This window comes from Aspergillus aculeatus (genome assembly GCF_001890905.1).
Source record: "Aspergillus aculeatus ATCC 16872 unplaced genomic scaffold ASPACscaffold_6, whole genome shotgun sequence".
Classification (NCBI taxonomy): Eukaryota; Fungi; Ascomycota; class Eurotiomycetes; order Eurotiales; family Aspergillaceae; genus Aspergillus; species Aspergillus aculeatus.
Window position 1 is genome coordinate 434,627 of NW_017962981.1, and position 20,838 is coordinate 455,464.

Below are 20,838 nucleotides of genomic sequence, written 5' to 3' on the forward strand. Positions count from 1 at the left end.
ATCTGCTGGGAACGACAATGGGATCAAATGGGCTAACGGATTGCGCACCATTGGGATATCTACAGGCAAACGCTCCTTCCACATCCAGAAGTCGACTTGTGCCAACTGCGGTTACCCCTCCGCTAAGACTCGCAAGTGTACGAACTCTCCCCCGATTACTCCACCCTATCCTTGACACAACACCGGGCCTTCGTGCGTGCTTGATTCGACAATGGGAGAAGCAAAAACCAGCCTCCTCGAGCACCGGAAGATTCCCACCCACCACCCCGAATCACAGATCATGTTTTGGTATTTTGAGAGAGACCGTTGGCTTACGAATCTATGATTTCATATAGTCAACTGGAGCGAGAAGGCCAAGCGCAGAAAGACCACCGGTACCGGCAGAATGCGCCACCTCAAGGAGGTCCACCGCCGCTTCCACAACGGCTTCCAGACCGGTGTCCCCAAGGGTGCCCGTGGCGTCACCTCGAGCAGCAACTAAGTCAATTGTTCGGCGTCGCGATTTCGTTCTCGGAGGCTGGAGAGGGCTGGTATGACAAAGGCCGAGCATATGAAGTGAGCCGGTTTCAGTGCAAGGCGAAAAAAAGGCGCTGCCCCCGTGGAGTTGGTGGTGGGACGGTCTTTTCACTTTTTTTGCCGTCATAGCATTTCTATTCTAGAGAAAGAGAGAAAATGGCACATATTGACGACAAATGAAAAGACGGACTCTCTTTCCGGTGGGGGGTCCTGTGTTGTTCACGAAGAAAAAAAAAAGCAGAAGGGAAAGCAATGCATGAATTTCCTTGACTTGTTTATGGCTGGCGGATATCCCATGTCGAGACAGACGCAGTGTTGAGATATTCATCCAATGTGATCTGCCTACTTAAAGTTCCGATTGCCAGCCAAACAGAAACGTATTTATCCTTGCACTGCCAACTTGCGAGGCAGATCAATCTACCGTTCTATGCTTTTTTTAAATGAGTGCGCCCGAACGCCCCCGCCCCCCAAACCACCCTGGTCCCACTGACACTGAGCCCCCTACTCCCCGCGTCCGAAGACGCTGACTCCACCATCTCTCTGCACGAAGTACAAAGCCTCCTTCTCTTCCCAAGTCCCGTTGGCATCGGTGCTATCGCTCTGTCCCCACGCGCCTCCTTTGCTTACCCTGAGAACCCCACTCACATCCCGCGCGGCCCCCGTATCCAGATCCCGCAACTGCATCACCATATGCGCCCGGTGGGCCGAACCGATCGCAAACGCGGCGTGTTCGGTCTCCAGCGGCGTTGGCATCTGATGCCCAGCCGCCGAGGCGTTGTGTATCAAGGGCAAGTCTGCTGCGAGGGTCATGACCGTAGCATGGACATACTATATCCCCACAAGAACGTAATATGGTTAGCGCACGCATCATCACCATCATCATCATCATCACAACCCGAGTCAGCCGATCGAGAGACGTACCTGTTGTAGGCCCATCACCCACTCGGTCATCTCCGTAGCTCCAATCTCCTTGCCGGGACCCGTCGCCGCTAGAAGCAGGTCCGGTTGGTCGAGGACTAACAGCACCTCTGAATCGTCCTCTTCCTCCGTCGTCGTCGTCGCCGCCACCCTCCCGTTCAGATGCTCCACCACCGCCGCAATATCCTTCTCGAGTCTGTCAAGAGCTGCAGGGCCCTTCCCGGAAAGGTGCAGTCGCTTGACTGGGCCGATCTCTCGGGAGGATGTCGGCGCAGCCGACGGCGCCAACGGAGCTGACGGAGCTGGGGCGGCGACCGCAGGCCCGCGTGCGGGTTGAGGCCCTCGCGCGGGGATGGGACCTGGCGCGGATCGATTGGGGAGAATTGTCCGCTGAGGAACCGCGCCGCCGCGTGGTGAGGGTGCCAGAGAGGGAGGAGTGGTTTGGGTGGTGGTGGTGGGGGTGGTCGGCGTCGGCGTCGTCCGCGGACCGGAGAAGAGGTCGGATAAGCCATCGACAAAGGCGAATTGGCGCTTGTCTGTGAGACGGGCGAGATCCAAGCCCTGAAATTTTGTATTGTCGTTTTAGAATTCTTTCCTTTCATGCCGCACAAGAGGTTTTCCACTAATCTTCGAGGTTCTTGTTGGGCTGGGGGTGTTGCTCCCGGAAAAAAAAAACATACCAATCTTTTTGCTTCCGCGCGCCAAAATTCCCAACCCCGCAGGAAACTCACGAGCACTACCTTCTGTTTCTTCCCATTGTGACCTTCGCCGAAAATTAGCGCAGCGTCGGAGGTGGATGATGCATTCAGTGCGGCGTAGAGATATCGCAAAGTGAGCCAATTGCCCTGGGCGCCGAGGACGGTGGAGAGAACGATGAGAGATGAGGGGGGTAGGGACGATACGTAGGGTGCCAGGAGGGGAGGGAGGGGCGGTTGGGTGGGCATAGCTGTATCGCTTCGGAGGGGGGGAGGTCGCTCGATAATGGGTATAAGCCTGCGAGTGTAAATGAGCGAGCGCGTTGGAGTCAAGCCCTCTTGCTGCAAAGCGAGATGCTTTTTCTGGGCTTCACGGGAGTAATTTTTAGATGCTGGAAGTTGCTGCAAATGACGTTGTATAAAATTGAATTTCCTGTGGGGTCTGCAATTGGCGGGAGGACCGCGCCAAGACTGATTGATAGCAGTTGCATTGTCGCTGGCTGAGCATTTACTCCTTGACCAGCAACTACTTATTTCCTTGTGTCGTGGTGTAGCAGCTGGAAAATTACCTGCCTCATGCTCTCGATTTTCCCTCATACTACCATGAGGTGAGATATGCGCTACGACTTTCGTATATTTGGCGGTCGTGGAGATGCTTGAAGGTTCCGCATGGCTGCACTATATATTCCGGCCTTAGCTACCTTGGGAGCTGTCATGGTTCTAATGCACCGGACCACTAAAAAGATCCTGCAAAAACATTCCACCAACGAGAGTTTCTGCTTCTTCCACATGCTGATTGTCCCACCAAGCTAGATAACACGACGCGGATTCACGAGGTGCAGCGTCCACTGGCATCGTAACCATCTGGTCCGTATTCTGTACCTCGAACCCACCCTAATGACTTTAGCTCGTGCATATCAACATATCAATCAGTCAGGTGCTTGAAAGGAGGGGTCTACAAGCTTGTTATCTTTGCTATATGCATGGGGAACAGTCTACAGCGTTAGATATCAGTTGAACTCCACCCTAACGAAAAGGAGACAAGAGCAAGAGTGGAGATGCAGCCATTCCTGCCTGAGGACCCCAGGCTGACAGTGGGAAACTGGGAATGGATTCCTGAAAATTGAGGGCGATAAATTTCTTTCGCAGCGTGTCACCTGACTGGCTGCCCCCACACGAGCCTCTCTAAGAGTTAGCATCAATCATCACATCAGCTGCAGTTTCCCTCGTCGCGCTCGCAACAGGTCGGATTTCCCCCTCTCTTTACTTTTAAAGGCCTGTCGTCCTCATCTGGACCTGTACTACGGGCTTGGACGGTCGGCCTTGTCTCCGACATACAAAAAGGGCTGGACCGTTGAATGCCCGCCGTGCCGATCGTGAGTTTTGGCCCTGTTATGCCCTGTTATGTTCTTTCGCCACCTCATTTTGTTCCTGATACCCCACCAGTCCGTGTCCGGTGTCTGCGCCATCCTGTATCGTGAGCACTCTTTTTTGTTTGTCCCAACTTGTGGCCTGGCTAGGATGTGGCATTATATTCCTTCTCACAATACATTCTTCCTTTAATATTGTATGCATTCATTCTTATATGTTGCCGATTCATCGGACTTCCGCCGGTTGATACCATGTAGCAAGTTGCTAACCTACTGATTTAGATGAAATCAGTTTGGTATACTTACCGAGCACGAGATTTAGAGATTCAATAGATCAAATGATCGTCTTGCTCTAAACATGGCCAGCACTCGTGATTCTCACTCTTACGCCGTGAGTCGCAGATCGCTGGTAAACTGACCTAGTAAGCTGATCTTCATTTGCAGTGCGATGAATGCCGTTTACGGAAGTCCAGGGTGAGCAGTCATTCTATGGAGTTTTGGATGTCCAGAAGTAGGAACATGAGATACGCTAACACCTCTATAGTGCTCTAAGGAGAAACCTACATGTGCACAATGCAAACAGTTGCACAAGGACTGTAACTATAGTCCTAAAATCACCAGAAGTCCCTTGACCAGACAGTAAGCATCTGTTTGGCTTTCCTCACATGCTGCGAAACCCTCTAATGAAGATCTACATAGACATTTGACCTATGTGGAAGATCGCTTACAGGCGTTCGAAACAGCCCTAGGGAGGCTGTTTCCGGGAGGTGATCTGGATGCGACGGTTCGCTCCCTTTTGTATGATCAGGATGGGCCGCCTAAACCAGGTTCATCGTCCAAATCGTCATCCAGGCACTCCACTCCAGCCAAGGCTGAGGCCGATCGAGCCGAACCAGCCCCCGAGGCCCTGCCGCAACAGGCAGACGGCTTCGATTGGGCGGAGAATAAGATCACTGTGGGTGATCTGACAGACGGCATGGCAGCCTTATCTATCAAACCAGAAGGAGCGGGTTACTTTGGTGTGTGTTTTCGTTTAGATCTAGGTGTGGTCGATCATTCTAACCAGTAGTAGGTGCTTCTTCGAGCGTCGTTCCGCTCCGAACATTGCTCAAACATGGCTTTGACCTCAACTTCCCCGCTGGCACGTCCAAGACGAACTATGCGGTCCCCTTGAAGTCCCAATTGCTCAACACCGCCCCTTCTGGTCTAGTTGAACAGGCGTTTATGGACGCATTCTTCCTCAACTATCATGCAAGCTACCCTTTCATTCACGAGGGTACATTCAGAGCACAGTTCTATGAACAAGTGCCCCGGCCACATGGTCAAGCGTGGCAGATCTTGCTGAACACCATTCTGGCGCTGGGTGCCTGGTGCATTGGCGACGACAACTCCGACCTAGATATTACCTTCTACCAGGAAGCACGAGGCCACTTGCAGCAGGTCTCCGTGTTTGAGACTGGAAACCTTACCCTGGTGCAGGCGCTACTACTTTTGAGCAACTACGCACAGAAACGAAACAAGCCCAATACTGGGTGGAACTTCTTAGGCCTGGCCGTTAGAATGGCCATGAGTCTGGGTCTTCATAAAGAATTTCCTGGCTGGAAAATCAGCCTTCTTCAGCGTGAGATTAGGAGACGCCTGTGGTGGGGAGTATATATATTCGACAGTGGTGCAGCGAAGACGTTTGGCCGGCCCATTCTATTACCCGAAGATAGTGTCATGGATGCAAAACACGTCCTGAATATTCACGACGAGGTAGGAAGACAGATCATCGCCCCGGCTCTTGTCTGGTTGTTGACAATTCTCAGGCTCTCACCCCCGCCACCACCACGCTACCCGTCGAAGTCACGGAGCCAACCCTCTATTCGGGGCTGATAGCCCAAGCTCGGTTTCATTTACTTACAAACAGTGTCTACCAACGCCTCATCTCGGGACCCAGTCTCACAGCGGAAGAAACCTTGGGCCTCCAGAAGCCAATGGAGGAATGGTATAATGGTCTTCCTGACTACTTCAAGCAACCGCCTCTACCGGTATCGGACACTTTTGCGCTCGTCCGCAACCGCATGATGTGGAGGGATTGGAACTTGAGAATCCTTCTTTACCGACCGGTACTCCTCCGATGGGCATCACGGAGATGGACACAGCAGCATACAGCGTCAGAGCCTGAAGATCCTTTCGAGGTTGACTGCCGGAAGCTCTGTCTTCGAAATGCTAGACTTTCGATTTCGTCCATCACCGACTTTGTGAACAATCATGTCTGCACAAGAATTGGAGCCTGGTACATGCTGTATGTTTACGAACTCTGCTTTTGGGGTTGCCTATGATTGACTAACTTATTCGACAGATACTTCCTCTTCCAGGCCGGCTTGATTCCGATTATCATGCTCATGACTGATCCCACTAGTGCAGACGCTCCTGCGTGGCTCCAAGATATAGAAGCCACCAAGAAGCTACTCATTCATCCTTCACTCAGCAACAATCGACTTGCTGTTCGCTGCCTGGAAGTTGTGAACCGGCTGTGTTCGCCTGCGTATACGAGTGCCGCGACCGGTCGAACGGCGGGACCGGCGCCCCCTATCGTAATGCCATTCAACGATCAATTATTCACTGATCCGACTTTTGGCAGTATGTTTCCCGATGTTGACCAGGAGTTGAATCTAAGTGGCATGGATTTTACGGAATGGGTGAACTTTGCACCACAGCACGATTTTGTTTGACCAGGTTCTTGAACATAAGCGCCAAGCGGCTTCGAACCAGAGTATCACAAGTGGCTGAAAAACTCGTCATTTGCCATGATCTTCGTGATGGCGAGTGTATTGGAAGTGACTCAATCGCAATTTTCTGCGAAGGAACAACGAGAGCCTCCAGCCAGTGTCACCGAGCTGATCGCACTGAGGTATCCGTAGCGATACTTTATATGACCATACCGCAGGCTCGATGAATTCCCGATGAATCTCCTGTCGTTTGAATGCTCTATTCGGTTGGAACAACGACTGGAACCTGGATGCCATAATTTTCCAGAGTGAAAGAAGTGTCGGGATATTGGCAGCGCGAAATGGATGGCCTGATGAATAAAAAAAGAGGATTTCGGCAAGACAATGCCCCTGCTCACCAAGAAGGCCGAAGGCGGTAGCGGTTAGAAGGATGCAGAGCTCTATTTCGCATAGAGGGAGCGCAGGTTCTGGGCTCGGGTCCCAGGCCTGCATTCTTCGTTCTCTCGCCTGTCGCTGCAGGTCACGAGGTTGTCCCGATTAGGAAGACTTCCCTCAGACGGATGCCCGAGGATGTCTCGGAAAGGATGAATGGAGGGAGGGTTTGATTCGCTCCGATGCTCTACACCAAGACGGCTATCCAGGGTTGCGATATACGGAGCAAACAATTGTATATACGGTAACTTATATGTTGATATCTTTAACATACGTGTACAAACACCATGCAACCAGCTCTTTCGTAGGCAGGACCTACTATAAGACCACATACACAGTAATAGGGATAAACCCTCACTAGTCGTACCACAGAGGAGACGGTAGACGCAGCGGTAGCTCATACAGTCATACATTGCAGTCCCATCTCCAACCCACCCATATACCCATACATCATCCCCCATAGATCTCCTCGGTACTCACCACCCAAGGTGTCGGAATCAGGGCAAGTCCACTCGACTAGTAGGTACTGGATAGCAGGTACAGTACTCCGTACTTACCCGGTACTGGAGCTGGAACGTGACCTTGACCTAGAAATCCATGCGAACTCCCCAGTCACTTACCGACCCCTTACTTCGACTTGTCCTCCCACCCCGCCAGTACTGAGTATGCAGTATTGACTACAACCCACCTTACATCATCCCGCAAGGAAATTGCTACACGTGTGTGTGTGTGAGTGTGTGTTTGTCCGATCAAATAAGACAAGACACTATAAAACCAGTATTCCGAAGGGACGCTCCCATTCCCATTACCTAAAAGCAATGATGAGCAGGCTTGGGAAGGACAGGTTGATGTCAACTCGCTTCAGCCTCAGCCTCAGCGATGGATGCGCGTGCTACATTATTCATCGAGGCCTCCGACCACCAGACCACTGGACTATACAATCTAAAGAGTAGCAGATCGAGTCTGCGCGGTACTGGATTGTACTGGATTGGTTCTGTGGTATAACGCATACCCTCTTTCTTTCTTTCTTTCTTTCTTTCTTTCTTTCTTTCTTTCTTTCTTTCTTTCTTTCTTCTTCATCCTTGTAGTATTAAGTAACTGAATAAGTGTATGGCCAGACACGAAGAGGAGGGAGGTGGACACCTATCCAGCTCGACTGTGTTTGTTGGAGTTGAGTGAAGTGTACCTAGGCGGGGGGCCTCAGTCACCCAGCCCTAGAATACTCATACTCATACTCATACAATAGATAAGTTACTGAGTAGCTGGCCACCATAAACCCCAAAGTCACAGTAGTCCAACTCTCAGCTATACTAAGTACTTGAAGTTATATAATCACATCAATAAGTATGTAAGTATAGTACGAACCAACCAATAACGTTAAGTTGCTTATCTGAACGACTTAGGTACAATATACAGGGGTAAGGTAGGCACTCGGCCGTACTCTAGTCAAGAGTCTTCACAGCCATTCTTCTCAGTGGCCCGCGCCGCGTCAGCCACCTGCAAGGGGAAAAGACCACTGCATCCCTGTGCGGAGATCCTCTTCCAACTGACTACCTTACGGCTTGTCGACGATCCCCGGGGCCTTTTGCCTTCGCCACCGGTCGTGTCATTGGTCGAGCTGGAATTATTTTCCATTGCCACCAACGAGAACGCGTCCTGCGTCTCCGGAACCGAAGCCACCGGACGGCTATACCTTGTGTACTTACTACTGAGCATACCAATCGCAGATGCCGGTTGTTGAATGCCGGAGTTCCTGGCTACATGATAAGAGGCCTCTCAACGATTGGTTCATTCCTTTTTGGTTGGTTTGGTTTTCTTGTTCTTGAGTCACTGCACCACGCTTCGCCTCCATGCAACAACAGACCACAGACGCTAAAGCACATCCTGCCGAAGAAAATCCCACTAGTACTTAGTACAAATCAGATCATTTACCCCCTAACTTCACCAATGCTAGAATTCATCGAAAGGCATTCCTGCAAGACCGAAAATGGTCCCAAGGGGAAAAGTTCACAAAAAAAAAAAAAAAAAAAAAGAAGAACAAAAGCAAAAGCAAAAACACCCAGTCCATTGCCCGAAATAAGCCTAGTAGTGTATTGAATGTGTAGTAGAAAAAAAAAAAAGAAAGAACATATGTTCAGTCGTACCGATCGTAGTTGGATAGAATAACAGGTGAGGAAGAACTTCACACGACCCTACTTCCGATGGTCGGCGGGCTCCCAGTGGATAGGCTCGAAATCCTGGTTCTGGAAATGCGCTTGGTTGTACGGAGAACTAACCATTCATTAGCATCGCCATTGTCGAAAGTGCAGCAGAACAAGGATCATACTACTTTTTGAACGGAGTCGTCACAGGTAGCGAATGACTTAAGTTCGGTTTCATCACCAGCGGATTCAGTCGGATCTGAGGGCCATCCGATTTGCGAGGCAACGATGACAACGGAGCTGGAGGGGCTGACATCCGAGGGGGCGGGGGCGATGCCAGCGAAATCGGAGGAGGGGGTGGTGATGTGTGCATAAGTGGTGGCGCATACACTTCCTGAGGCGGCGAGACACGGAACGGACTGGGCGAAGCCGAAGGCATGGGCGACGGCGCAAGCGCAAATGACGGGTCCATCATCAGATTAGGGATCGACATCAAACTGGAGTTGACGTCGAACGAGAGTGCACCTTGATCCCAGGGGGAGTAGTTAGAAGTCATTGCGTATTGATAATTGACCACGGGTTCCATATTCACAGTAGGTTCGACCGCATAGAGAAGGTCGTAGTGGCCCCTGGTCGCGCGTTAGCATACCGAACATGACAGCCATGAGTCGCGGACTCACGGGCGGTACAGCAAGCAGATCGTGGCCGCTGTCACCCGGTTCGGGGTGAGAAGATGGGGCGTGACGACATCCCCTTCGCTGCGGTCCAGATAGAGGATCTCCACCGCAAACCCGGATGCCTCAATCACCCCATCGACCAACGCTTGCAGGCCGACTTCATCAATCTCGGTTTTCACCGTGTCGATCCGTGTCGCACAGTACTGATCCACCGGCAGCGACAGGAAAGCTTGGTAGCGAAGGGCGTTCAATTTCATCCATGCGCTCGTGAGAAGCTGTGGTCATACGTCAGTCGCACGAACTCAATGACGAGACGAACAAGACTGACTCGAAAATGAGTGATGATGGCGCTGGCATTGTATTCCTCATTAAATGCCTCGACCAAAAACGTGTCGTCAATGATGCCATTCTGGATTGCTTCAATGATCTGATGGAAGACACCTTCTGTCGCGTCGACGAAGATCTCGTACAGATGTTCCTGTTGACCCGTTTGATCCAGGAGCACATTGAGCGATTTGATCCGGTTCAATTCGTCGTGCGCGAGCACCAGATTCTGTAGTTTGAGAAGGTTCTCGAAATATCCAAACGCAACCGCTGCACCGAGTTAGCGGACAAGTTGCTCCAGGCATGCATGGGCAAGTACCTCTCCAGCCGCAGTTTCCGTCTCCCTTCATGGTGCGTACCAGGGGATGTGTTACTGCGAGTGCCTAAGATACTGGTTACACATCCGACTCATTCTCAAGAGCGGAAGGACGAAAACTGACTGCAGTCTTAGTGACGAAGGTAGGATCGGCATTCGCATATTCCATGGCGACCATGCTACTCGATATTTTGGTCGAAACAGCGGGACCCTGTTTCTTCCATGAGCCGGGCTCGAAGGGACTATAAGGCTATCCTAGACAAGCTCACCTGAACGTTGGCCTGGAACTCATTGGAGAGTTTCTGGAACTTCTCCATCTCGTCGGTAGATAAGGCGTTCATGTTGAACGATCTGTGGCTGTGAGTGGGGTGATTGAGAGGCCTAGAATGGGGAGCAGCCCCGTGGTGGCTGAAGAAGGCGGCTGAATGAGGATGTTGAGGGAAAAGTCCGGAAACGGATTCCTGTCTTGTCGGAAGTTGGTTGACGGGGTAGTAGTGATTCCAGGATACACCCGACAGGGACATCGCATAGAGACTGGAGAGGCCAAATGGTTGAAGGAGGAAGGTGGTCACCGGCAGAGGAGGAAATCAGAAGTGTCGAGATACCTTATGTACGGAAGGATGATGGTCAATATTAACAACGGCCTCGCGGTCATCAAGCAGGAATCGCAGCCGGAGCACGTAATACCCACCAGACAATGCAGCATGATTTGGCGCCAGGTTCTGTCTGGTCGCCTTGCTGTGCCTGATCCTCGGTGCAGGAGAGGCGTGCCGGTTCGCAAGTTCTTCAGTGATGTAAGAGCCTACTGTGCAGCATTCTTAGCATGGGCTTCCATCAATCGACAAGATTTCAGGATGAGTGTTTTCGATCCACCGTCACTGTGAATGCGACCGGACCAATGAAACTAGCGCCGGAGATACTCCCGCCAGGGCTCGAAGACAGGATGTAGGGCCATGGAACCAACGAAGGTAGTCCAGACATGTGTCACAGCAAGCATCAAGAATGCAAAGAAAGAGAGCGAGAGCGACGGCGGCTTAGAGAGGGAAAGGCGAGCGGGATGGGCCAATAACAAACACCGGGTAAGAGGGCAGAACAAGGAATGCGGGTTCGGAAATGCAAATTGAAGATACGCAATCTTGCACTTGACGAACAGGCGAGGAGGTCGAGGAATGACACCGGTTCGTATCAATTCGGGGAGTGATAGACGATTGTCCGCCCAGTCGCATCCGAACCGATCGCTCACCCCTCCTGGTCCACTCCACGCAGCCCGCCTGACATCCGAGATGCAGCATCCAAACCATGACCCCGAACGCCAGATGCTACTCTGTCATTCGTAGAGGCATGCCTGCCGCTCATCGATCGAGCGAGGTGATGAAGAGGAAGAGGAAGAGGAAGGGGGAAGAGAGCAAGGAAGGCGACAGGTATGTGTGTATGTATAGTATAGGTTGCATGGGAGCCTCCGAAAAAGAGAGAATGCAAACACATAACACAAACACAGCACTCGGCTGAGGTGGCAGATCGATTCCGCATTGTCGACAGCTGAGGATGATGGGAGGGTCCAAGTGTAGGCCAGTAACATCAGGAAACTCCCGACAAAAGAGGGGAAAGAAACCGTGATTGTGTAGGGGTCTCACATAGAAACCAGTTGCCAACCAAAAGACAAAGTAGAAGGAGGGAACGGGAACAAGAAAAATAGTGATGCTCAGACCTTCAAGATGTCGTCAAAGCTTTTCTTTTTGTTTTTTTCCCTCTGCTTACAGCCAACGTGCATACGGAGGGGAACCCAGTCACACGTACTAACTATGGTATCAAGTAAGCATGTGTGATGGGAAGGGAGGGTTTGACCCAAAGAGGTATCAGGGTGTATAGCAAAGAATGTTACAAGAACCAATTGAGGGAAGAGAAAACAAAAGAGGATGTCAGGTTAAGGGTGGCAAAGGGGAAGAAAAAAAGGCCGACTAATCACTGGCAAGTAATGAGGATCATTATTCGGGCGGCGAGAGAAGCTACCACCACCTTGAGTAAAGTGGTAGAAGAAGGAGAAGAAGGAGAAGGAAAAGGTGGAGGAGGGTTGGAAAATGGTAAAGGGGAAGTAGAATGGAGGGAAGAGCAAAGCGAACTTGGGAAGGTAACCAACCAACCAGGTAAGTGGTGTGTGTGTGTGTGTGTGTACAGTAGTAGGTAGTGACGGTAGAAAGTAAGAATAGTTCGTACCTAGTAGTAATTTGGTATTTGGTAGTTGGTAGTTGTCAAGGTAGGTAGTTTGGTAGGATCAGGTCAGTTGTCAGTCGGATCTGGGGGAGGAGGTCCGAGGGAGGGAAGGCTTTAATATGGATATTATTAAGGAAAACTTTGGCTCTTTTGTGGTCTCGCCCCAGCACGAACAATCATTTGTTCGGGGGAGAGAAAAAGGTGGAGTGGAGGGAAATGGAGAAGAAGAAAAGGAGAGGAACACGAAGAAGAAGAACAATCACAACCACATCCACAACAGGCCAATACAGTAGCAATGGAGAAAAGAAGGATAATTCAAGATGGATTGAGACTACCAGGAGACAGAACCGCTAATTAGACTGACTATGGCAATCTAAAAGTCAGAAACCGACCGGGCGCGCACGCGGGGTTGCCGGACCATACATCCTGCTTCATACTGACACTAACTGACTGCCAGTGAACTCCACGGTGAGTCTTTCTTTTTCCTTTCTGATTTCTTTCCCGGCATCGGTCGGGCGTTACTAGTTGGTTTGATTGGTTTTAGTCTACCTGTTGTTCACAGTGCATCACCTCCATCCACTCTCATTCTTACTTCAGTTTGACTCGCTTGTTTGCCGGGTGGATGCGTTTAGTGACTGGGGTTCCGCTAGGATGGGATTGTAAAGCCCGTCCACCGTGTCTCCCTTAGTCTACGACCTTAGTCTAGTCTTCGCATTACCTATTGGCCTACTGTACGAATAGGCGGAATTGAAATGAAGATTGCGATTCCATCCAACCACAAACGTACATCTGTCGCGGAAGATGAAGATCGATGCTGTTGCAGCTGTTGCAATCAGCCACTGGGTACAATCCCGATCCACTGCTCTTGTTAGTATTACGCATATTGATTATTGTCTCCGTATTGCTGCTCTACAGCTTGCAGCTGCAGCGGATCGGGGGAAGCATGGTCCAGTGCAACAGTAGCCTGACGTTTCTCAAGTGTGCAGCCGGCCATTATCCGTCCTGTACGTACTGTCCATGATTTCTTTGCTTCGACTCCGGCTAGCAGCCTAACAGCACTAATGAAGTACAGTACATTACAGGAAGTAGGTATACAATCAGTAGTTCTAGAGATTTGAACCTACAAGGGTTGTGGCTCTGGTACAATTGGCTGGAAGGGTACGTGCTCAGATCGCCTTGCGACTATGACGAGATAGAGACTAACTTAGATATTTCAAGGTTAGTTCCTCGTTAGCATCGAGACATCGTAGTTAGGTTTTCCGCACCCTGTCCCTAGCCGACTATCCACCCGGCAGTCACTACTAGTAAGGTAACAACATCCATCCCCTTCCCAAAAACGGATCCTAAAAGGATTGGAAAGGAAAGGACGTGGTCCGGAGATGGGAATTTCTCGGCTTGGGAGTGGGTGAAGCTCCCCTTCCAGCCCTCGAGTCCTCGAAGCCCTCTAAGTCCTCCAAGTCTTCTAACCGACTGCACGAACGGCCGATCTGAATGCCACCAACGACCCTACCTCCTTCATGCACTAGGAAACGACCACATGTCCGGACGAGATCACCAACGAATGGCCATGGGTTGGGGGAGCTGCGAGGAAGCTAGGATTCTATCTGCCATTGAGCCTTAATATCCACCACTAAGCGTCGGCCGCCACTCTTTGACTGCTGCTCCGACGCGATGGACGATGCAAGCCTTTTTTTTACTGCCGTTATTTCCTTTTTCTTATCGCTCTTTTTGTGGTTACCACTAATCATTTTAGGGATCAGGGTACTGGGCAGGGCTCATCAGAAGATTGACTTGCAAACAGCTGCATTGTCTATCTGTCTTGAACTGTGGTGATTCTTCGCCTGTAGGGTGTTGGCCTTTGCCCCGCCCCCTCAAATCTAAATCTTTTTTATCGCCGTCGTGCATGCAGGCCGTACTCCGTACTGCGGACAGACAGACAGACAGCAGCAGACCAGGCCAAGTCAAGAGCCAAACTTCCGATCGAAACCGGGCTAGTCGCCTTGAACGACGCACCTTAAGGTCGTCAGCAAGAGCGACTTCCTGAGACTAACGCCCAACAACTGCTGCAACTGCTACTGCTGCTGCTGCTGGCGCCAAAGAAGCAACGTGCGATTCCTTGATGTTAATTAGTTCTCTCTGCAACCATGCGATCAGACCACCGTCTACCTCCGATGGTAAGACCTTTCTCTAGTCCCATCTCATCCCATCTCATCCCATCTCATCCGCTCATCATCAAACCCGTCTCGCTGGTTGTGGCCATGACCAGACTCACGGATCTCGTAAACACTAAATACTTGTCGAGTCCCAGGAAAGGATTGTCGATCCAACTAAGAGGGGGCTTGCATATGCTACCTCGGCAGCGACTCCGAGCCCATCCATTCGCGAGGGATCGCTCACGGTGTAGTTAGTGTGCTTGTATGGGATTGGAAGACAACTACAAAGACCCCGACCGTGGTGTTGTTCAAGTTGCTGTCGGGTCCGGTCCGGCCCTCTCAGGAAACCCACAATAAACAAGGCGAGAGTGAGAGTTCAGAGAAGATGAAAGAAAGAGGAGCTAGAATCCCTGGAATCTGCATTCCCACCACCGCCTTGCTTTTGGTTATTGCTTTGTGTTACCCTTCTTCTATCTTCTCTTACTCTCGCAGACGTGCAGGGGCAGGTTCTTCATATTCCGATTCGTTCTACAAGGAGAGGGGGGCCCATCAGGTGGTGGGACCGAGCGCCGAGGAGTTCTGGAACGCAGTAAGTAACTCAAGTAACTGGCCATCATGTCAGCCTGCGATGTGAGATGATGACGATGACGATGATACTGTAGTCTATGCGTCTATGCGCCGGTAGGCGGTAGATACAGGATAAGGTCAACGGCGCTCCGTGTGGAGAGAAGCCGTTGTGTAACCATCGAGCTTGCAATCAGGCTGCTGCTGTGTATCAAAGTCAGTCTACGGAGTACAGCCCTCTACGTCCCCTCTACATCCCCTCTACAATCCATCCCCCACTCCCCTCAAATCCACGTCACTCGGCGAATTTTCGGGTCCTGATTGCATCTTCAGGACACAGGAGTGACGCTGGTGACTGACGCAACTTCACATTGGTTCATTATTTAGCAACATGATTGACATTGGTAGTGGGCACTGCAGGTAAGCTATTCCCGGCGCCTTTCTTTTTTCTTTCCCACCCACCACCCCCGCCCGCCTGTGGCTTGTCCATTGCCAGCAGCACCTCGGAGCTCTTTACTATGTACTCGTAAGAACAAAGAACCTTGAACAAAGAATCTTGAACAAAGAACACAAACAAACAAACACGAATAAGCATCGCGGCTGTTGTCCGTTCTCTCTCCAACTACCGTCTGGGATTGGCATTCGTGTGATAACCTCAGCCCTTTGAAGGGGAAATTACCGACCAATTTCCAGATGTTCAATTTGTTCCAGTTTGAGATTGTCTTCATTCCTCCGCCATCTATTCGGACTAAAACAGAGACGGACGGACTCCGCTGTCTGCCCCCCTCGTCAGGACACTAAAGGATCGATCCCGTCCCTTCTTTTTTCTTATCGCTCGCGCTCGCTCCACTTCTCCGGCTCCATGACAGGTTGAGACAGAAGAATAAGCAGGTATTCCCATTGCGCAAGTCTCATACATTGGGTACCCGACCAGGTTACAGACTTCATGCCTCACCCAATGCCTGACTCCAAGGAAGGAGAGGTAGTTTACTGGCGTGGAGAGGGAGTTAATCCCAAGCTGCTTTCCGATTCCACACAAAGTACGCACCAGTACTACCAAGTCAGTATCCAATGGGAAGTTGGAACGAAAATAACCGCCCTTGTCAAACCCACGGATTTTCCGTACGTCGTGAGGGTGCCCGGTTTCAGACTCCGTTCGAGTAGTGTGGGCGGCGGAGTGGAGTACGCTCATCCCATGGATCACCTGTCAACTTGTCAACCCTTGACACTAGTGAACCACAACCGATGTCTTGACTTTTCTCTTGACTCTTGAGTGGAAACATCTGTTTAAAAAAAAATGGGATAAAAGAAGACATACTACCGGGTATACACAATTGCACCCTTGAAGACTAGGTATCCTTACCGAAGTTAAGCTACAACGAAGTACAGAACCCTTCAACTTAAACAATCACCATTATCGATCCCCATCAGATCTTCAATCAAAACCCACAACAAACAAACAAAAAACACACAAACTACCTTAAGATTAAAGCCCAAACAAAGGAAACTAGGTAAAAGAAGCCCAAACAAATGAATCCCCCCCACCACCCACCCCAACTACCAGGACACCACCCCAGCACAGCGCCCCGTATCCGCACAAAACAATGGGAGATGTTTGTGCGGTGTAGAAAAACCGAAACCCAAAATCCTTGAGAAAAGCAAACTGCATATACAGTAGTTAGTTGCCTCGGGGTTTCCCTCGGGATGATAGTGAAATAGCGCCGGGGGAGGATCGGAATCCCAGGCGAAGGACGGAGCTAGAACAGTATCATCCGTCCGTTCCCCCTGTCAGTCTGGGTCTGGTTTTCTCTTGAGTCATGGATGAGGTCTAGACACTATCTTTCTGATCTGTGATCTCCTGTGCTCTTTTGAAGAAAAAATCTCGCAATATTTGGACATGGGGTTTGCTTGTAGTCAATGGATGTGACCAAAAGCAAGAATAATGCAGCAAGCCGTTTCGTACCTTTTCCCCGCCGCTCATCCTTCCACATCCCTGGGCTCAGGGGAGGTGATGAGACACGAGGTAATAAGCACGGTGGCTGGAGTTGTATGGAAAAGTACTGTACCTCCTCCTGGCACGCCATGGCTGGTTGGTTTGGTGGGTGGCTTGTGGTGCCGAGTCCCCCGGGGATAAGTTAATTGTGTCAGTTATGGGAGGTAGCTAGTTATAATGGGTTCGGCTTGTACTACTACACCTCCAAGGTAGGGCGGGAGTGTTAGTCTGATGAGCTTCTTTTGCTGGTCATACCCCTGTGTTTGGGGGTTTCTCGTCTTGTAGAGTATACACAGAACAGTACCGTACAGGTACTTTGCCTAAGACAAATGGGTAGTATAACTACCACCAGGCTTCTCACGCGTGTTAGAATTGTCGTAAGTATCTCAATGATACTGCATATCTAATCAGCGCATCGCATGGAATACCGTACCGTCCTTGCGATCTGGCCCTAAGTACTCCGTACAGTACTATATGGATGTATGTATATCAGTCCACGACCTCAAAGTTATGTGCTGTACCTATGTACATGGATGTACATATACATGTAACCTTTGTTCCTGCAGTTTGCTTTCCACCGCAGGTGCCCCGTGCAGCAGCTGTCCTAGCCTAATCTACGGAGTGCTGTAGCTTCCCCTAGCTTCCAATCACTTCTGTACCTAGTAGTGTCTACACGCAAAAGCTACCGAGTCGGGGTATTGATTATGCAGAAGTGATGGGTCTTGTGGGGGTGCTGGCGGCGGTGTGTGGTCTGACATCTATCTATCTATGCGATGCAGGTCGTATGTGTGTGCTGTGCTGTGCTGTGCTGTGCTGGTGCCCGGTGCTAGTGCTGTCCTGTGCTCCTCTGGTGCATGGGGGTTCCTTGCTACAGCGGCGGTGGTCTATGAACTTGAGCCTAAGGCCTGAACCTGGACCTGAACCTGGAACCATGATTCTAATTGCAACCCTTGGGCGATTTTGGGGGTTAGGGGATTCGGGGCTTGTCTCATTTTTCCGGTGGACATGACTGGGATCAGGGAAAGCTTCCGATGGACTGGGATAGGAGGGATTGTCCCGTGTGCATTGGCCTTTTGGATTGAGTTGGGGGGTTTTGGGGCAGGGGACCGGACCGGGTGGACGGGGGGTTTAACTGGCCCTGGGACCGGGGGGATGGGAGTGGAAGTATCACCCGCAGAATCCGGGGCGAGTACTGTGCTAGGTAGATGCTACCTAGCTAGCTAAGTTACTAGCGAGCAGCCAAACAGACTGGCAGGGAACAAGCTAGTAAGCTACCTAGCAAGCAGGCAAGACGGCAAGACGGCAAGACGGCAAGACAGCCAGCAAGTCAGCAATCATGGGGAAAACTACGTACTTTGTACTGTACCCCCTCGGCACGCCCTCAGCACGCCCGCGATCGCTTCTTCTAAGGATATGCAGTGTAATACAGTACATGTAAGTATCCGAAACACCTGCATGTTGAAGCCCCTCCAACCTATGGTGCTGAGCTCAAGCATTCCCCCTCAGGCCGGCTCCTGCTCCACCCCGCCCTCGACGGCGAGGACGATTTGGAGCCAACGGATCATCCGACTGGAACAGAGGCCCGCCTCCGGTTACTCGCATTCCCTGGAGAACGAGCTGGCCGCCATCATCCTTGAAGCCTTCGCCATCGTTCAACAAATGCGTCCAGCTCTTGCGCATCAGTATATAGCATTCTTTCAACTGCCGAACTCGCTCGAGGTACGCGGGGGAATCAGCCTCCACCTCCACTGTGCCGTGCTCCTGGTCGATTTTTGCCTTCATTTTCCCGTACAGAATGAGATAGCTCACAATATCCTGAGCCTCCGGCTCGGTGATACGTATGTGCTTCGTGATGAACTTGAGCGTGAACCGCTTGTACGGTGCGGTCAGCTTCTGCACCGCGCGGACGCGCATGTTCCGGCTGACTTCGTCGATGTTCTCCGCGATGAACGGGTCGGCCAACACGTCGGCGTTCTTACTGAGGATATCCTCGTAGGTGCGAATGTCGTCCCGTTGATATGCGTCGACGAGATCGGTCATGGCAGCGATGCGCGGATCGTTCTTGTAGGGTTGCGTTTCCTGGGAGTCGAATGGATTGATGTCCGATTTCATGAGCATCGTCGTCAGCACAAGGTACTTGAGCACCTGGATGCGCTGCATGGAGCCCGCCTCGTCGTAATTCCGGAACGACTCGAAGAAGTCGCTCTGCGCCTCCTTCCAGTTCTCCTCGCTCATGTGCATCTTTCCGCCGCACTCCCGGATGATGCCCATGATCTTCGGATGCGGCACAGCCGACCTAACGCGTAGAGCCTTTTGATAGAGTGCCTTCAGCCGCTTGTTATTCTTGGTCTCGGCATACATCTGGATCTCCAGTGCGTAGAGTTCGAGGAGGTAGGTGCCTTTGCTGGGGTCGTCGCTCCCGTCCTCCCGCTGACACGCCCGGTGCAGCTCCCGTACCTTTTTTCTCAGCTGGCTATAGTCCTTGCGCTCGAGCCACAGTCGGGCTAATTTGATGTTGGTCTTCAACCATAATCGCTCGTTGTTCGTGTTCTGGAACGATCGCAGCGTCAAGGAGTAGAATTCTTCCATGCACTGGTATGCCCTTTCGTCGTCGGAGCCCTTCTCAATGTAGTCCAGCATGTTGTTGATTGATTTCTCCGAGTAATTCCGGGTGACGGCCGACTTGACGTAGGTGAGCAGTTCCCTGTAGTGTTCGACCGCCTGAGCAGTCAGTATGAATCGCACGTAGGGTGAGCGAAGGAGAATTACATCACTGTATCGTCCGAGCTTGAATTCCAACTTGATGGCTTGCTTCAGCCCCTTGAATCCCCTGCGAATGGCTTCGTTATTTTTCTCGACTGTATCTGTTTGGTTCGATGTCGGCCTTACCAGTCGCCTTTATCTTGCTCCAGTGCCGGCACTCCTAGGAACTCGTCGATCGCCTCCTCTGGGTTGTCTATCTTCACTTGTTTCGCGTTGTAGTATTTGTTCTCGATCCCGACATCGCCCGAATCGTCCTCGTCTTCATCTTCGTATTCAAAGTCATATCTAGGAGTCGGTCAGCCAGGTGCGACGGCAGGTTGGATACTGGCACGTACTCCTCGTCACCAGAATCTTGCATGAAATCATCGTCGTCCGACATTCTGAGAGAGTAAAATGTAGAAGGAAAATTCGCTAAAAAGAAAAGTAATAGGGATAGGGGATTAAAGCATTAAGGAAAAGGGATGGGAGTTGCAGTGGTTGACCCGTGACGAAGTGAGAGAGGAATGAGATAAATGGATGGAAACAATGGAACCAATGATGGAGGTGCGGTCCGCGCCTATCGGAGAGGTCGGTTTGCTGGGCAGCCGGCAGCCTTCCCCGCCTTCCAATTTGGAGTTAACTTCCAGTCACCTTCACCAGTCCACTGCACGGAGCTGAACACAACAGTTTCTTGAGTGTTGCGCCAATGGTTGAGAAGGCTACTACTTTGAATTCTACTAGGTGGCTATGCATGACAAGGCCACCAGTGACTCGACTGCAGTGGGAGACATCTCAGCCTTGTCTCCGGTACGAGTTCATGGAAGCCTATCGTCATATTTGACCAGAATATATATAAGTTACATGGAGATAGTTAACCTTGACTACCAACTCAGATAAATACTTCCAAGTGGATACGATCAGCATGCGATAATCAGTCTGAGACAGACTCCATACTGATTGCGCAGTCTTTTTCTTGTCAACCAGCTATGATCTTGGGCAACACGATGTTCTTTCATGTGCAGCTCAAGAGTCTAGGTATTTTATGTAGTTATCTCAAAAGCAATTGACCTAA

At 51.0% G+C, this 20,838-nt stretch overlaps 4 protein-coding genes across 4 annotated transcripts; 1 reads left to right on the forward strand and 3 right to left on the reverse strand.

Moving 5' to 3' along the window:
* Positions 1-739: 739 nt before the first annotated feature.
* ASPACDRAFT_117143 (uncharacterized protein) lies at positions 740-2,527 on the reverse strand. The gene is made up of 3 exons (XM_020196036.1): positions 2,115-2,527; positions 1,438-1,995; positions 740-1,344 (listed from the first exon to the last, which is right to left on the reverse strand). Exons 1-3 carry the CDS (start codon positions 2,376-2,378, stop codon positions 1,018-1,020), a joined length of 1,149 nt encoding a protein of 382 aa, XP_020057075.1. The 5' UTR covers positions 2,379-2,527; the 3' UTR covers positions 740-1,017.
* Positions 2,528-3,857: 1,330 nt separating this feature from the next.
* ASPACDRAFT_42227 (putative C6 transcription factor (Gal4)) lies at positions 3,858-6,216 on the forward strand (the record flags this gene model as incomplete). Its single annotated transcript, XM_020201061.1, has 7 exons — positions 3,858-3,890; positions 3,944-3,973; positions 4,044-4,138; positions 4,199-4,518; positions 4,572-5,254; positions 5,308-5,786; positions 5,844-6,216. 7 exons carry the CDS (start codon positions 3,858-3,860, stop codon positions 6,214-6,216), a joined length of 2,013 nt encoding a protein of 670 aa, XP_020057076.1.
* Positions 6,217-8,478: 2,262 nt separating this feature from the next.
* ASPACDRAFT_117147 (OTU family ubiquitin thioesterase) lies at positions 8,479-10,907 on the reverse strand. The gene is made up of 9 exons (XM_020196037.1): positions 10,795-10,907; positions 10,373-10,708; positions 10,228-10,314; positions 10,107-10,170; positions 9,792-10,057; positions 9,467-9,738; positions 8,975-9,415; positions 8,790-8,916; positions 8,479-8,529 (listed from the first exon to the last, which is right to left on the reverse strand). Exons 2-8 carry the CDS (start codon positions 10,442-10,444, stop codon positions 8,838-8,840), a joined length of 1,281 nt encoding a protein of 426 aa, XP_020057077.1. The 5' UTR covers positions 10,445-10,708; positions 10,795-10,907; the 3' UTR covers positions 8,479-8,529; positions 8,790-8,837.
* Positions 10,908-18,146: 7,239 nt separating this feature from the next.
* ASPACDRAFT_77648 (putative COP9 signalosome subunit 2 (CsnB)) lies at positions 18,147-20,246 on the reverse strand. The gene is made up of 4 exons (XM_020204999.1): positions 20,123-20,246; positions 19,914-20,072; positions 19,794-19,854; positions 18,147-19,745 (listed from the first exon to the last, which is right to left on the reverse strand). The coding sequence occupies exons 1-4, from the start codon at positions 20,164-20,166 to the stop codon at positions 18,513-18,515; spliced, it is 1,497 nt and encodes a 498-aa protein (XP_020057078.1). The 5' UTR covers positions 20,167-20,246; the 3' UTR covers positions 18,147-18,512.
* Between the last annotated feature and the right edge of the window lie 592 nt (positions 20,247-20,838).